Source organism: Drosophila sulfurigaster, chromosome X, assembly GCF_023558435.1.
Source record: "Drosophila sulfurigaster albostrigata strain 15112-1811.04 chromosome X, ASM2355843v2, whole genome shotgun sequence".
In the NCBI taxonomy this organism is placed as follows: domain Eukaryota; kingdom Metazoa; phylum Arthropoda; class Insecta; order Diptera; family Drosophilidae; genus Drosophila; species Drosophila sulfurigaster.
Genome location: NC_084885.1, coordinates 18,600,549 through 18,617,962, shown reverse-complemented (window position 1 = coordinate 18,617,962; position 17,414 = coordinate 18,600,549). Strand labels below are relative to the sequence as shown.

The 17,414-nt window shown below is 36.6% G+C and overlaps 2 protein-coding genes across 9 annotated transcripts in view; one reads left to right on the top strand and one right to left on the bottom strand.

The window, feature by feature from the left end:
* Positions 1-486: 486 nt before the first annotated feature.
* LOC133847663 (V-type proton ATPase subunit D 2) lies at positions 487-2,420 on the top strand. Its single transcript, XM_062282840.1, has 5 exons — positions 487-543; positions 708-819; positions 891-1,008; positions 1,091-1,454; positions 1,523-2,420. Exons 2-5 carry the CDS (start codon positions 779-781, stop codon positions 1,750-1,752), a joined length of 753 nt encoding a protein of 250 aa, XP_062138824.1. The 5' UTR covers positions 487-543; positions 708-778; the 3' UTR covers positions 1,753-2,420.
* Positions 2,421-2,911: 491 nt separating this feature from the next.
* LOC133847661 (PDF receptor) overlaps positions 2,912-17,414 on the bottom strand; it is a 51,345-nt gene continuing 36,842 nt past the window's right edge. Inside the window, exons 2-10 of one of the 8 annotated variants that reach the window (XM_062282838.1) lie at positions 15,768-16,336; positions 13,160-13,270; positions 9,612-9,757; positions 9,258-9,515; positions 8,240-8,536; positions 6,702-6,965; positions 6,461-6,639; positions 6,142-6,394; positions 2,912-3,020 (exon numbers count right to left, since the gene is read on the bottom strand). In XM_062282838.1, coding sequence (XP_062138822.1) covers positions 2,991-3,020; positions 6,142-6,394; positions 6,461-6,639; positions 6,702-6,965; positions 8,240-8,536; positions 9,258-9,515; positions 9,612-9,757; positions 13,160-13,270; positions 15,768-16,314 — 2,085 coding nt within the window. In that variant the 5' untranslated portion in view covers positions 16,315-16,336 and the 3' untranslated portion in view covers positions 2,912-2,990. Of the gene's footprint in view, positions 3,021-3,300; positions 4,367-4,398; positions 5,167-6,002; positions 6,395-6,460; positions 6,640-6,701; positions 6,966-8,239; positions 8,537-9,257; positions 9,516-9,611; positions 9,758-13,159; positions 13,271-13,539; positions 13,752-15,767; positions 16,337-17,414 lie in introns of those variants that run through there. The other 7 variants (XM_062282837.1, XM_062282832.1, XM_062282839.1 and 4 more) reach the window with 7 other exon arrangements.

The window sequence follows — 17,414 nt, the reverse complement described above, 5'->3', positions numbered from 1 at the left end:
ATATCTTAACATAAAACTGAACATAAAATAAAGCTTTAAAGTTTAAACCATTGTATAGGATTCATTTATTTATTGTTCATATATTCATTTTACAGACTCTGTGCAGTAAATATTTCAATATTTTGCATACTTACCTTCGATCATTACTTCAAATTTGAACAACAAAACAAGAAACTACAATTAAGTGTCAATCATAGCAATATAAAATCAACGTAATTATAGCAGATATATAGAAATATCGGTGAGGCATCAACAAGTAAGCGATCACGTTGTCATCTCTAGGCTGGTCACGCCCATCGCTGCCAGCTGGCTGCGTAACAGCTGAGCGGTCTGGCCCAACGGTCGCTTTAATTTATCCACCCAAACGCTGCGTTATTTTGGACGTTGACGTCGACGTCAACGTGAGCGTCAGCGTCGACAGCGACTTTTCGCCGTTTGGCGTTTTTGTCGTTTGGTTGTCGTTTGGCCCATTTTGTTGTCGTGTGCTTTGCTTTGCGCTTCGTTCTCGTTTCTTGCTCTCGTGGTCGTCGTCCGTTTATTTTAGTATTTGTCGCATATATTTAGTTAATAATTTGTTGTTTTTATTTATAGTTGATAGTTCTTCTTTATTATTTTTTTTTTTTTTGGTATTTTTGTGTGTGTTTGCTGTGCATTTAGTGTTTTGTGTATTTTTTCTTGTAAATGTTATGTTATTATTGCTGTCCCAGCAATAACTTGAATTCATAACTCTATATATAACTGTAACGGCAAGAAGAATAACGGTAACAAACAACAAATAATGGCTGCCAAAGATCGTTTGCCCATATTTCCATCTCGCGGGTGAGTGAGAGGGATGGCGAAACAAAAAAGAGTGTGGAATGGAATTCATTTTGGTTTTTATTATTAACCAGTGCACAAACATTGATGAAATCCCGTCTGGCGGGCGCCACAAAGGGCCATGGACTACTTAAAAAGAAGGCGGATGCTTTACAAATGCGTTTTCGCATCATTCTGGGCAAGATCATCGAGGTATGTTGTTGAGTGCGAGAGAAACAAGGAGAGAGAGAGTGATAGAGAGCGGGAGAGCAGCTAAAGTTTCTCTTGCATGCAGACCAAAATGCTGATGGGTCAGGTGATGAAGGAGGCGGCTTTCTCGCTGGCTGAGGTCAAATTCACCACCGGCGACATCAATCAGATTGTGCTGCAGAATGTGACCAAAGCGCAGATCAAGATACGCACCAAAAAGGACAATGTGGCCGGTGTGACCTTGCCGCTGTTCGAGCCCTATCAGGATGGCGTTGATACCTATGAGTTGGCCGGTCTCGCTCGCGGTGGCCAACAGTTGGCCAAGCTGAAGAAGAACTATCAGAGTGCTGTGCGTCTGCTGGTGGAGTTGGCATCGTTGCAGACATCGTTTGTCACCCTCGACGATGTCATCAAGGTGACCAACAGGCGTGTCAATGCCATCGAGCACGGTGCGTCTGTCTGTCTGTTTTTTCTTAAATACTTAACAGCATCGACTGATTTCTTTGCATTCATATAGTGATTATACCGCGCATCAATCGCACCATTGAGTACATCATCAGTGAGCTGGATGAGCTGGAGCGCGAGGAGTTCTATCGCTTGAAGAAGATACAGGATAAGAAGCGTGAGGCACGCAAGTGTGCGGATCGTGCCAGGGAGGAGCTGCGTCGCCAGGGCTACAATGTCACCACCAGCGAGGAGGCTCAGAATATCCTAGAGAACGATGGCGATGAGGATCTCTTGTTTTAGTTCTAGGCACGATCCAAACAACAAAACTTCCCTTCCCAAGAAAACACTACCTCATCCTCCTCTCCTATCAATGTACCGTTGAACATTTGAACACACACAGTTTTTTCCCCCGTTTAATTTTCCCGTATATGTAATACCCGGTATCTGTGAAATGCTAGGGTATAATGACATTGTGTGAATTGCAAGGGCATATAACATATATATTCTTGATTACTTTCAACAGTCCGTCTGTCTGAAAATACTTTTATTAATCTTCTCACAACTAAAAATATCTTTGTTAATCTTTCTCTGTTTTTTTTTTGTTCTTATTTCAACATATTCTTGTTTATCACCGTGGCCTAGGTACCGAGTATTTTCACAGTCGGACCGACCCGCTTTCGACTGCAGCTTTCTGTTTTCTGTTGCTTTCTGAGATGTGCTCTAATATCTGTTGTGGTTTCTGTGGTTGATGCCTTGTTGTTGTTATTGCTGAAAATACTATACATTTGTATGTTATATATTATACCCATCTATATCTCGCAATGTATGTACTATATATCTTATATCTTACTACGTTTTTGTATTTTTTTTTTGCCGTGTGCCTCTCTCAAGCGAGATGCTTGATGAAAACCAATTGTTAATTTGCTGCTAAATTTATGTTTTAATTGTGCAAAGCCAACAAAATGAAACGAATCATTTTGATGGGCCATAAAATGTCTCATTTGGCTGCTTTTAGTTGCAAATTGGCATTCCAGCGTCATCGATATGGTTGCTCCATGGCACGTGCCGCAAATATGTGTATGATCAAAAAAGAAGAAAACAACAAAAACCGCAAGGCAAGGCAAGGCTATAAAGCAGTTTCTATCTGTTTCGATCGATCTCGTCTTCGTTTGCCACTTGATCTCGTTCTTGTTCTTAATCTTGAATTCTGGTATCTGAAATTCGTTTAGTAGTTGTTTGTGCATGCAAAAAAAATAGAGAAAAAAAATTAAGTAGGCAAATAATAAAAATGCGAGAAAACACATTCATTAATTATGTACATACATATATGTATATAAAATCATCATGTTTATTCATACTATATTCCGTTTTTGCTTATACACGTAATAGTTTGCCATTGACCACTGTATTTCTTTTTTTTTTTTTTTTTTGCTAAATGTTTTCTTTAGTTGTCACAGTTATGTTGCTGTTATTTTCATTTTGTTTCATTTGTTTTCTTTAAGTAGTTGTTATAATTTGCATTCATTTAGTTTTTTTTCTTAAATTCGGCTTGCATATTGAGTTCTTAGCTAAAAAAAAAGACACACAAAAAAAAAAACAATGAGATGATCCATTAACTATGAAGCTAATGTAGTCAGTGTAAACGGTTCTTAAGTCGCAAAATGTGCATGATTTGTACTTGTGAATGGATTTTTCCTTTTATCAGCTACGATTGCGTCTGCCAAGGATTGTAATCTCTCTCTATTTTTAATGTATCATTCTGTATATGAATCATGAAATGTTTTGCTTTGGTGGAATCGCGCCACTATGAGACACAAAAGCTTTTGCAAAGAGCTTTTCGAAGGCGCGCGTGTTTGTCAGTGTGTGTTTGTGTGTGTGACGAAATTACTTCAGGTACTTGCGTCTGTGAGAAAAGGAGAGATGACAGTCACACTCCTGTTTTAGTTTGCTGTGTTTTCAACCAAACAGTCTGGCAACGCTAGACTTCAAATATCGGACCGTTATTTAGCATTTGTTTGTGATTGATCAGTTTCCTTGGCATGTGTCGATTAAATGTGGATGGCATGTGTAAATATAATTGCTCTATAAGTACGAATGTTTTTCTTTTTTTTTGTTGTTTTTGTTTTTGTTGTATATGAATATAACGACACAAGTATGTGGTATGTTCATCTGAATATATATGTATATACGCATCTGTACAATTAATAGTTTTCTGTCTTGCAATTTTCGTGCATACATACATAAAAAAAAAATTGTTTGTTTTTTTATTTTGCGAATCAATTTATGTGTAATTTCAATTTAGTTTAAACATTATGTTTTCTTTTTGATTTGCAATTACATGTAAGTAGATAAATATAAAAAAAAACATATGTATACATTTATGTATATATAATATTATTACACACATATCAAGACATTCACATACACATGTACACACACATATGTATGCATGTATTTAAAAAGTGCACAAGTTTCAGTTTCGAGTTTTCTTGTAGTACAATTTGCGCGGCTTAAAAGCTTTAGCTTAAGCTTAAGATGCTAAGCTACGAATGAGACAGAGAGCGAAAGAGAAGAAAATAGACATAGAGAGTGGGCGAGAGCGAGAATAGAGAAGTGTGATCGCATTTATGTACGTATGCAAATATTAAGCTTTCGGCGTTTGCTTTTTATTCTGTAGTAGTGTTGTGGCTGCTGCGGTTGCTGCGGCGGCGGCGGCGGCAGCGGCTGCTGCAATTGCCGATGCAGTTGTTGTTGTAGTAAGAGCTGTAACGGTTGGCGTCGTCGTTGTTGTTGCTGCTGTTGGTGTTGTTGTGCTTGCCGTTGTTGTTGTTGTTGCTATCGTTGTCAGCGCAGGCAACTGTGACGTCATAAATATTTGCTGCGACACTTGAGCGCCAGGCATCACACATTTGTTCTGCAAATGACACAAGCAGAAAGACGCAAAAACAAAACAAACAAAAAAAAAGAAAACAGAGAGAGAAAGAGAGAGAGAGAGCAAGACCAAGAGCGAGAGAGAAGTCGAAATGGGCGATGGATTTGCAGAAGTAGCGTTAATAGAAACAAAATATACAAATGTCGCAAAACAAAAACACGATGATTCCGAGAAATATTTCATATATGTTTCATTTGTATGCATGTTTGTGTTGATGTGTGTGTGTGTGTGTGAGAAAGAAAGAGAAAGAGAGAGAGAGAGAGCAGAAAAATAAATACAAATAGACATTAACTTTTTATGCTTTCGATGTGGTTCGTTTTCACTTTAGTAAATATTATCCAATAAAAAATCGCAAAAAAAATCAGAAGAAATTATTGCAAAATTTGTGTGCGTTGCGTGTTGCAAACACAAAGCGCAGCTAACAACGTTCGTGATCATATTTAATTTGCAAATAGAAAAACGGAATCGGAAACGGAAACAAACGAAAATAAATGAATTTGAGGCTGCTGCCAATTTAATATGTATGCACAGTGTGACCGAGTTCATAGAATATTCAACAAACAAAAAAACAAAATACTATTTTTGTATTTACATATTTACAAAGACGATTTCATTAAAAATTGGCAAATTACAATAAAAATCAAGAATTGAATTTCATATTGCGACTTCGGTCACACTGTAAAGAAATGTTCTTATTATTTTTGCTTTTTTTTTTTTGTTTGTATTTCGAATGTTGCAGATATAGACATGCTGCCAGATAGAGTCCTATGCATAGTTTCTTGCTGGAAAAAAATTATTCAATACCATGCTAACAGTAGCTTTGTAATATATATTTTTGAAGTATATATAAAAATTATATATAGAATATATAGTATAGTATAGTATAGTATGCATATCGATTGCGATGTTTGACTAGCGTTTTGTTCATTGTGGTTGAATGACAATTACATACATTGGTCGATTTGAAAATGGTAAGTAGTATATATATGTATATATGATACAAGAAAGGTATCTCAACTAAAAACGATCCTAGAAACGAGTTTCGAAGTGTATGTTGTGGGTGAAAGTAAATACAAATGGACACTGCAGATGGTTGAGATATTTTTGGATCTATATATAAAGGAAATGCGCTAGAACTAGAGATAACTATCTTGAATAGCTTTGAAGTTTTTTAACCAATTGCAATGAAGTTTTGAGGACGCTTACAAGTAAATGCCAATTTCAATTCAAGCTAAGTTTAGTAGCCCTTTTGTTTTAATCGAATTTAATAACGCCCTTCCATAAAAAAAGAGAAAAACAATGAGAATTTTGAGCGAGGATAACGACGGTCTTTGTACAGAGAGAGGGAGAGAGGGAGAGAGAGATGTATTGTCTATTGAGAGCGAGTAGAGCAAGCGTTATGTGGCATATGTGCAAGTATTAGTAGAAGAAGAAGAGCAGGAGAGGAAGAGCAGCTATATATATAGTATGTATTATACAAAAAGTGTATGCATGTAGTTGTTAAATTTAGGATATAGGCTACGTGGACTGAGCAGAGGGAAACAAGTGTGTGAATAGGTTGTAGGTTGCTTGGTTGGTACTTAGGGCGCTACGGTCTACAGACTACAAAACTAATGGCTAGGACTAGTATTTTTATTTGAATATTGTTTTTGTTTTTGATTAGGTTAATTTGTTTGTTTTGGTTTGGTCTACTGCTCTGACAACTCAAATACAACTGACTCGGGTGGTACGGATGACGCTGGCGGTACTCTCAGTACCTTTTGGCTGCGAAAGCACAGGCCGATCATCCAGTTGCGATGTCCCGACGAGGGCGCATCTTTGATCTGTATGCGTGTTGCCGATGCGGATGCCTCATCGTCTGGCATTATGTTGCGCGAATTGTTGTTGTTACGCTGCTGCTGTTGCTGCTGTTGCTGTTGCACAAGCCGCTGACGTTGCGGCTCCTTGGCGATGACAATGCTCACGCTGCTGGCCTTGCGGCAATTCAAGCGTTTGTTCGGCGGCGACACACTGCGCGAAATACACTTGTTATGGCACAAATGAATTGTCAATTATATATATGGAGGAAATACTTACCGCTTGCCAGCTGATGCAGTTGTTGCTGGCGGCGGAGCATCGCCTGGCTGCTGCAGTGCATCGGTATCGGGGGCGGTGTTGTAGGCACCCGAATACATCGAGGCACGCTTTGGCACCCACTCGGGATGGCCACGCACCGACATCCACACGGCCAGGCTCTTCAACAGCACAGTGCGCACCTGAGAGAGAGAGAGAGAGAAACTGTAGTTGTGACTTTGGAAAGGTTTGATGTTGCACTTACCTCGCCATTGAGGAAACAATAGATGAGCGCTATGAAGAAGCCCTGGAACGATGTTAGGAAATGTGTCACATAGCTCCACACAGCGAATTTCCAAGCCGTTTTCAGTGCCGGCACCAAATGCAACAGATTCGTTATGCCCAGCAGCGGCAGCAGCACAATTGCCGCTCTCACCGCTTTGCGTGTCTGCTCGATGTCGCTGGCCTGCGACTGACGCAGCTTCACCACAAGCACGCGTATTATGTTCACCAGAAAGAAGAAGTTCAGCTGTGCAAAGGAAGCGCAAAACAAATGCGAAAAAGAATGCTCAATACAGTGGTACAAATTATCTAATCAATACACGAATTTTCATGTGGGCTAAGCACGCATGTGTAATTTATACCTTTATACTATTTTCGTTTTAAAGAAATACATTCAAATTTTATATATAGTTTTGAGCGGTCGAAGTATAGTTTCAAATGACGTAAAATATAATTTTGTTGATCAATTTTAAAAAATAATTCACAAAATGGAAGTGTTGTTTGCTTACACTTTCGTATAGATTTGATATGAAATTTTTGCCAACATAAAATTCAATATCGTAATAAAAGTTTCAAGCTAAAAAAGTCAACAAAAGTTTTTGTTTTTATAGTAATAAGCGCCTAGCATTTAACGTTTTCCACATAGTTTATAATAAGATTTAAGAAGTGAAGATTTAGTTTGTTGCTCTTTTAAGATTTAAGAAGTGAAGATTTAGTTTGTTGCTCTTTTAAGATTTAAGAAGTGAAGATTTAGTTTGTTGCTCTTTTAATGCAAGAATTTGTAAGTAGAAGAATGCATTCCACAAGAAATATATTGTTATAAAGTACGCATCAACCTCAAACGAAATAGATTCTTAAAGTATAAAAACGCAAGAAAAGCATAGAAGTCAGTCACTCTGTTTGCTACAAAAAAGGTCTTTTAATACCTATAAGAAGGTAAAGAGTGCTATGCTTCTATGTGTAATTTGCGTATGCTTAATATTTTATTCTTAGTTTTTTTTCGCAACGATTGCGAGCTAAGCGAGTTCATATGTTTATTATTAAGGACTTCAAACATAAATATGTTCATACCATTCAATTTTCTGTTTGCCATCAAGTACTTATTGACAACCCTGCGTATACTTGATATTTTAGTATTGAACTCAATTTTACGTATACTTAATATTTCAAAGTATATTTTTCTGCAAATTACTGTGCAAATTACAGAAATGTTCATGTGGTTTTAATTTTGAGTATGTCGTCGAGTACTTATTGACAACCTTTCGTATACTTAATATTTTAATACAATGCTGATGACAAGTTTACGTATACTTAATATTCAAATTTCTGTTTTTCTGCAAACTACTGTGCGAGTTACTCAAATATTGTCTACTTTTTTCCAGTTCACTATCAAATAGTTCACTTTATGAATTAATAGAATAAAAATAATGCATTTGTCCCACTGTGCCTAGGAGGTAATAATATGGCGTGACATTTGCGTTGCTAAGTGAAATGAAATGACAGTCAATGAGACCAACTCACCAATATGACGGTCAGCCGTGGTCCCTCCAGTATCCAATAGTACGGTGTCAGATTGTAGTTCCACATGCAATCGCCCAGCGATGTGTCCATGAAGATGGCCGTGCACTGCACCCAGACGGTGGTCATTACCACTGGCATTCCCCAGCCCAGCAGCGAGAAGATGATGAGCGGAAAACTGCCCTGGAATACGGCGACAGTGATCATGTTATGCAAGTAGAGTCCCTCAATGAACATCCACATAAACATCGCGGTTCGTGCGTATTCCAACAGCACATAGGATGCTTCACACAGATACGGCTGCAAATATGTAGAGAGCGAGATTAATTTATGTTTTGAAATATGAATTTAATTGTATTTAAGTGAATAACTATTTTTCCGTACATTGAATATTGCAGCTATTGAGTATTGAAATATTATCAGCAGAACTTTATTTCTTAATAAAAAGTAAACAAATTAAAAATCCAAACAATATATAGTAAGATTAGCAAAGGAATATATTTGCTATTATGTATACTGTATGTAAGACTGTCTTTTATTTGATTTACTAAAAAACATAACTGATAATAGCTTGAAAGTAAGAAGACTGAAATATAATATAAAAATCAAGGCAAGAAAATAAACTGAAGCTTATACTGGCTTAAAAGTAAAAATACAGAAAGAAAGTTTAAAATACAATAGCAGTATAATAATAGCTTTGATTAAGGTTCACTTTGAGGCTGTCAATATAATAGCTTACAAGTAAAACGAGTGAGGAAAAATTTAATATAAAATACAAAGCAATGTAATAAACATAACTAATACAAAGTAGCTTAAAGGTACAAAGACTCAAAAGAAAGTGATGAGAATATACTATAGAAAGCAATATAATAATAACGTTCACTTTAAGGGTGCCAAAAATGGTCTTCTAAGATTTAATATTACATATTAAATAAAATAAAACACTAAACGAAATTTGCCAAAATAACCTAAGATAATAATGTAGAAGAAAATGTTTTTTTTAGCTTTTGGTTTTACTCACCGTGTTTTCAATAACCGAAAGACTCGCATTGGTCGCCGCCTCCGGTTTGCCACGTCGAAACTGATCTAGGTAGAGGGTCAGTCGCACAATCACCTGCAGCACCATGGCAATGAAGAGGTTCTTGTGTATCTTGGTGCGATTGTTGCGCAGCGATCGAAATGCGCAAAAGATTACCAGCGATATGATCAATGCCAATAGGGACAGACATAGTCCGATAATCTCCAGAGTGCGTGTTCGCTGCGCAATATCCATATAAAGCTGTCGATAAAAATGAGATCAAACGAATTAAGTAGTAATTAAGTATACAAAAGTCTAGTTTAATTTTAAGGGAAATGGCAAAAGAACTGTGCTCACATTCACATCCTTAATCTCCTGCATGAGTCGTATGACCTCGGGCTTGTAGCAGGGTCCATAATCGGTCCAGCCAGCGGGATTTGGTTCAGTCTCGTTGGGTCGGCCACCCCAATGACCATCAAGCTCGCACTTGCGGTTGGCAAACTCTGTTTACGAAAATCAATTCCCATGAATTACAGAGCTACAATGTTGGGTCAAACAATTTTCGGAGGGGTTCAAAATAAAAACAGACCAAACTGACAATCGATTACAATTTTGTGGGGTCGTTTGATAAGACTGCAAAGGGTAATAAAGCTAGTTTAATGTGTTTTATTCAATTTGCACATTGAAGTGCTATTTGTAAGTTAACTACTGAGCCAAAATTACATAATGACATATAGTGACAAGTTGGCAGCCCCAAGCTGGTAAGTTGGTAGAACCAATCTGACAAATAGACATCAACGAAGATGGCAAGTTGGCAGCACCCAGCTGGAAAGTTGGCAGTCCCAAGCTGGCAGCACCAATCAGACAAATAGTTATCAATAAAGCTGGCAAGTTGGCAGCACCCAGCTGGTAAGTTGGCAGTCCCAAGCTGGCAAGTTGACAGCACCAATCTGACAAGTAGTCATCTACAAAGCTGGCAAGTTAGCAGCACCCAGCTGGAAAGTCGGCAGCTCCAAGCTGAAAAGTTGGCAGCACCAATCTGACAAGTAGTCATCTACAAAGCTGGCAAGTTGGCAGCACTACACTGGGAGGTTAGCAGCACCAAGATGGAACGATGGCAGTAGTAAGCTGGCAAGTTGACAGCACCAAGTTGACAAGTTGGCAGCACCCAGCTCATTTGTTGTATTTGACCACTCAATTGATTTTTGTTGACTTTAAGATTTACTTAGCTTACTTTAAATCTATTTAAGGCTTTTGCTAGATTATAGCTACAACTTTTCATATCAAGTTGGCAGCACTGTAATCGCGTGTGTGTATTTGCCAAGCCGAAGTTTTCTTGCACACACTCGACACGCAATAACCTTTGATTTTTCCCTGTTTTATCTCGGTATTTTCTTTGTTGTCCATGTTCTTTCTGTTTGCTTCCATCAAGCAACTTCAACTTCAATGACAACGTCAGCGTCAGAGTCAGAGTTAACGTTGGGGTTGTCAATGACAGCTCCGTTGTAGCAGTAATTATGTCAATCGAAATCGAGGGGTTATTGTAAAGGTGGACAAAACGAGGCCAGGTCAAGTTGTGGCTTTTGCTTGTTTATTAAATATTGAAAGCGAAAAATAGAAATAATCACACTTGTTCAGCACACTTGGCTTAACGCTATGGGAACGGAGCCGTCATTTAATGCGGCTCAACAATATCATCAAAAGGTGCAAAATAGTCGAGAGTTAAAACCTAAGCACGAGCACATCCCATTCTTTGCTTTTTTGCTACACATAGTTCACCTTAGTGACCAAACACCTGACTCACTTACTCGTCGATTCGCTTTGCAATTTCAATTTCTATGCTCAATTCCCCAAATGACAAATGCTGATTGATTTGATCTGGATAAATATTTAAAGAGCTACAAGTGTTTTCTGCCATATATCCTCTTAGCATAATGAATTTCATTTTTAAATTGCCAATGACAATTTCTAGATGGCAATATATTATATATTTTGTATATTTGCGTCATTCCGTAAAATAATTAAATATAAATTTAATTTATTACTTTTATATGTGAAGCAAATATGAATGATCAAAGAAGTGGGCAATGAAATCTTTTGGGAATTCATCTGCTGAGCAAGTACTATATAAAAAGTATTTTCTTAATTATGATAGCTGCATTTAAGAATCCTTTATTGTCATTTTAGAGTATTCCTTACTTCGTTTGCAATGCAGCTGCTTGTTGACCCCGTTAGCTATGAAAATTATTGAAAATTGGAGCTTCAGAGTATTTAGGTTTAATATTGATATTACAAGGTGCGTTCCAAAGTAAACAGGACTTTTAACAAAAAGACAGAACAAATAGCTTTTTCGGCAAAATCAATTTATATTATTCAAAATAGTCTCCTTCTGCTTTAATACAGCTTTTTGCACGGTCCAAAAGCAAGTCGAACGAGTGTTTTAGCTCGTTGCCCGGTATGGCCTCCAGTATGCCGGTGCAAGCCTTTTGAATGGCCTCGACGTCTGCATAACGCTTTCCTTTCATCGGCAAATGCATTTGTCCGAAAAGGTAGAAGTCGCACGGTGCAATATCAGGTGAATACGGGGAGTGGTTGATGGTTAAAATGTGATTTTTGGTCAAATAGTCGGTCCTTCGAATGTTTAATTCTGAGCAATTTTTGGACGTCAGTCAATTTCTGCGGAACAAACCGTGCACACACCCAAATGTTCGGCCAAAATGCGATAAACCGATGTTTTGGAGATGTTCAATTCTATTTCCATTAATTTCAATGATGATTTCGTCTAATTTTTTATGAATTCACGCACAGTTTCGATGGAATTTTCTGTGATCACGGATTTTGGTTGGCCCACATGTTCATCGTCATTTATGTCCACACGATCACTTTTAAAACGTTGAAACCACTCGTGCACTCTGCTACGGGATAGGCAACTATCGCCATAAACTTGTTTCATCAATTGAAACGTTTCGGTAAAAGTTTTAAAACAAAATTTAGTGTTGGGTTTTTTGTTCGAAGCTCATTCTCGCACCGATGACAAAAACATACTGACACTTAAAAGGCAATAACTTCACTTCCAATAGATGAAATGTCATGACTGGAAGTCGATAAAGGATAGCAGATTCTAACGCAACAGTTGACATAAATATGGCGCCACCAGAGGGCGCTAGATTCAAAAAGTCCTGTTTACTTTGGAACGCACCATGTATTATAATTTCTAGAGGTTCTAGAGGCAATATAAAGTATCTGAGTTATATCACATTTTATTATAGAATGTACATAGCTATTAAATATTAGAGTTCGTGTTTAATAGCATTTATAAATTAGTCAGTCCTTGGACTATATTTCGAATTTCTCTGATGAGTAAATCTAGTCTCTAGTTCATTTTTAGTAGCATTTGTAAATAGTTAGTTTGTAGATTAAATTTCGAATTTCTGCTACCAATAGATTTAGTCTTTAATAGAACTCTCAAGTTGCTTATACTATATGAGTACAAGCGAGAGATGTCTTTTACTTTTTCGAGCGTCCGTTTTATTTGGCTTAACGATTAAGACTGATCGCAACGCTTAAAATTATGTAATCGTAAGTAAAGAGATATAAGAGTAATAAAGAGAGTAAGACTAACATCACGAGAGAGTTGTTAGAATACCCAAGAGAGTGTAAAGTGAATATGGAGTGTAAATTGAAAGTAAAAACACATTTTTTGCCACAAAAAATATGTGTTCTTATTATAAAATAACTCAAGAAATTTTATATAAAATATTCAATCGTTAGCTTTAAGAGCTGCTGATGTTGCTTTAAGTGTATAAACCGTCCTTAACAATGCAAACATTTGAAAATGTAAGGAAAGTGTATGTGAAATGCGTTGTGGACATTCGTGTTGAAAGTTGAAGTTTTTGTTTACTTACTGCGTGGATCCACACCGTGATAGCCAGCGGGGCAATTCATGCGGGCGAGCACGCCGGCCGGCGTTGGTGGCCAACAGAGCAGCGAGTCCCAAGTCCAGTTGCAATAAATGCCTGGTCAAAAGCGAGAGAGGCGAACGAGGCGGGGTAGAGAATTGATTCGGCAAATAGAATACAACACACAAAAAAACGAAACGCATATGGCGACAAGCGTTGGGTGTGAATTGATATGCGGGTGGGATTAGTCTTTGTGCTGCCAAGTAGCAACAGCTACAGCAGCAGCAGCAGCAGGTTGGCTAATTAAACAACACATTGAGTGCAAGGACTGTGTGGCATTAAAAATTAAATGCATTGCATAAAACATGGCTGCACAACCCAGTTACCAGAATGCCGTAGTTAAAAGCACTCGCTGTGCTATGTTCTATAGTATGTGTATTTTGTTGTGCGATCAATTTAAAATTCAAATTGTATTTAATTGCATATTAATGCAGCTAGTTGCCAGTTGCAGTTGGCGGTTGCTTTTTGGTGCTCGCATCGACAAAGCCATTCCCTTTGTCGTTCTTCTCTTTGTCGCTGGGGGCACCAGTTGTTGTTGTTGTTGCAGTTGTTGTTGTTGTTGTGCCACTTGGCTGTCCATTCACGAATTCGCCAGCTAATGGCAGTTGCAATTGCTTCGTCTCTTCCTTTGGTTGTTGACTCTGTTTTTGTTGCAGCTGCTTTTGCTCTGCCACCATTGTTGTTGTTCTTGTTGTCGTTGTCGTTGTTGCGGCCATTTGGCCAGGCTTTTGTGTCCTCGCATTCACAGCCATCACGTATCGTCCATTGGCCTCACTCCTCACCACAATATCCAGCAGAATTTTCATCATTTTGCTGCTCATTATGATACTCAATTAAAAACAATTGAAATTTTTCGGAATTTCTATTATCTGAATGAAAGTTGCCGGAAGGAAATGCTGAAAATTTTTGATACGACACGCAAAGTTATCACAAACATTTGACATTTCCAACTAGGCTAACATGAATAACAAAATAAAACTGTTGTCGAAAAGCTGGAAAAGTTTTTCAGAGACATGCTTACAACTTTTGGTTTTTAAACTGTTTTGGTTTCAAAAAACATAGTTTAACTTTAAAAACTGGTTAAAATAAGTAAACGTTTTCCTTCTTAATTTCAAAACTTATATTTTGGAATAGTTTGGGAATTTTTTAATGAACTGTATTAAACGTTTTGCCAAATTGTAACGTTGAAGTGCGGTTCTAAAGTATTTAGATTTTCCTTCATTTATAAGTGAAACATTGTTAGTGAATCATTCAATAAATATAAATTTGACGTATTAAGTTAATCAAATCAAATTAGAGCAAAATAATTAGCTAATAACGGGGTCTATAATTATTAGTACATACAAATAAATTGGATTTTGCTAAATTCAATTAAATTAAAATCAATATAACATAAAATTAAAAACATGAATTGAATTCAACTGAATAAATGTTAAAATAAATCAATATCGCAATAATTGAAAACTATTTTACTTGTAAACAAAGAAAAAAATTTGCAGTTTCACAATAAAACTGCCGAAACGAATTTTGGGAATTAATTACTGTTGTAAATGTGTCCATATTATATATATCACAATTACATTACAAACGTGATCGTATTTTGTTTTAAATATCCTTCAATTTGTTAAATAATCACACTTGATTTCAACTATATTTTTGTCTGTACATTGAGGTGAGGTTAGATGCGCATTATATAGTACATATTTAAAGCTAAATTGATGTTGTGTATTTTATGTGAAAACGGATATTGACAATCAAATAATTATTCATTATGTACATATAAATCTTATTGTTTCAAAAGTGAAATTATAATTTAGAGCACTTCTCCAATCTTAACACTCCCTCATAATAATTTAAATTACATTTCTTTCATATTTTGTTTAAATTTAAAGCATTTTATTAGGGTATTATAAAAAATTGTAAAAGTTATTTAAGAAATACTTTTGTATGGGCAAAAAACTCTTACTGCAATCACTTCTTAGTTGCTTTGGCTGACAGTCTGATATGTTTTGCACTCTATGATATACTTTGAATGTAGTCCAATATTGATATACCAAATATACCATTTGTAGAATTTGTTTAATTTCGTTTTATTGCAAATGGGTAACGGGTATCTCACAGTCGAGCATTATTTTAGATACGTGCTGCCACCTTATTTTATGATTCTTCACAGAATTGAATTAAATATCAACAGTCTTTTATTAATTTGGATTATTTATGCACTTACTATTTGCCAATGCAATTGTTTATCAAGTATACGTCGTGGGTAACGGGTATCTCACAGTCGAGCATTATTTTAATGACTTTCTACCAACTTATTTTATGCGTCTTCACAAATTTGATTTAAATATCAACAGTATTTTATTAATCTTGATTATTTATGCACTTACTATTTGCCAATGCAATTGTTTATCAAGTATACGACGTGGTGAACTGGGTCGAGCAATGCTTATGCGCACTTAGCCGGCGGATTAAATGCAATGCAGCACTGAGTGTCTTAAGCAGGTTGGATAACACAATTGACTAAGTAATGAAAGTGAGACTGGGAACTCACCTGCTTGCGGTTGGGTGTAGTTGGCAAACAGGGCGGAACAGTTGTTGTAGCTGGTGGCCGAGACGGAGACATAGGTGATGTTCCAGGGCGAACTGGCGGCTGGATCCACGCTGACATTTGCTGACATTGCGCTGCTTGGCTCAAAATGTGTGCCAATTGTGACATCCGCCAGCCGATTGATGACATTCGAATCGTTTAGCGATGAGGCGCCAGCTGTCGAAAGTGACGAAATTGTGACTGCAGATGTGACTGATGTGGTTGCTGCTGTTGCTTCTGTTGTTGTTGTTGTTGCTGTTGCTGATGACATGATGTTGTTGTTGCTGTTGTTGGTGGTGGTGGTGTTGTTGTTGTTGCTGTTGCTGTACAGTCGCTCTTCGCTAACTGTCAGATTGCCGTATGGCATCTGTTCCAGCATGGACATGAATGGCCTGCCAAATTTCCTTGTCCTGGCGGCTGTTGGCGATTTCCTTGCAAATCGCTCGCTGATGCTTTGTGTGATGGTGCTAATGATGCTACTGTTGGCCTCCTTAATGCCAGACAGCTGCATTATTTGCCCTCAAATCGCATAACTGACCAGAGACAGAGAGATAGAAAGAGAAAAGAAAGTCGTACTTCACATTAATTCAAGCTGCTTGTTGCTTAGCACATGTTTTAAGCTTAAGACTCATTAATTTAATTTACTATCCACATCTAATCCTCAACTGCAAGCTGCGCTTCTAAAGCCTTTTATGTCAAATGAACGATAGTCGACAGATAAAATGAAATAAATTGTGAAAAATTCGCTGTGAAATGTAATAACGTTACAGCGAGTTATGCTCGACTAGCAGTTGACCTAGAGTTTTCGAATGCGATGCGCAATTCAGAATTTTATCAAATTTTATATCAACCCAATCATTTTCTTCAAAATTTACTTAGTATTTTGAATTTAAAAATGTTAGTAACTTAATAATGTTGTTGATTGTAAGGAAAACAATAAATGCTACTCAGCAAAAGCGGTGCACAATTAATTACTCCATCAAAACATAGCCCAAGAAAAGTATTTTCTAGAATCATACAACAAATAGATTATTTCAAGAGGACCTTCTAATTTATATTTATTTAATTTCTTAAGTAGTTTAATGTTCATTTAATTAAGTTGTTGATTTTAAACAAAACAACAAATGCTATTCTAGAAAGCTTGTATAAATGTTGCAACAAAAAAACTATTTTCTGGAATTAGTTTATTTGAAAAGAATCTTTTAATTAATTTTTTTTTTCTAGTAGCTTAATGAGAATTTAATGTAGTTATTGATTTTAAAACATAGTTAACTTTGTTTTCACCTTTTTTCAGTTTATTTAGGCTGTTTTACCTTATTATTAACAATTTTACATATTGACTATTAAAACATAGAATATATTAAGACTAATTTATAACATATGTATACATCACTAACATATATTAGGATATAAGCCTAGTAAATCTTACGGGTGCAATTGTCTCCTTAGAAAACATTTAAAGAGACACGAATTTTTTCAAACTAAATACCAATTGTTTAATTTTCATTTTTATGGTAGCTACATTATTTGCTGTGGTAATTCAAATGGACAGATTTTAAAGTATGTTTTAAGTTTGTCAAAAATATAATTCATTAGAAAGTTTGGACAACT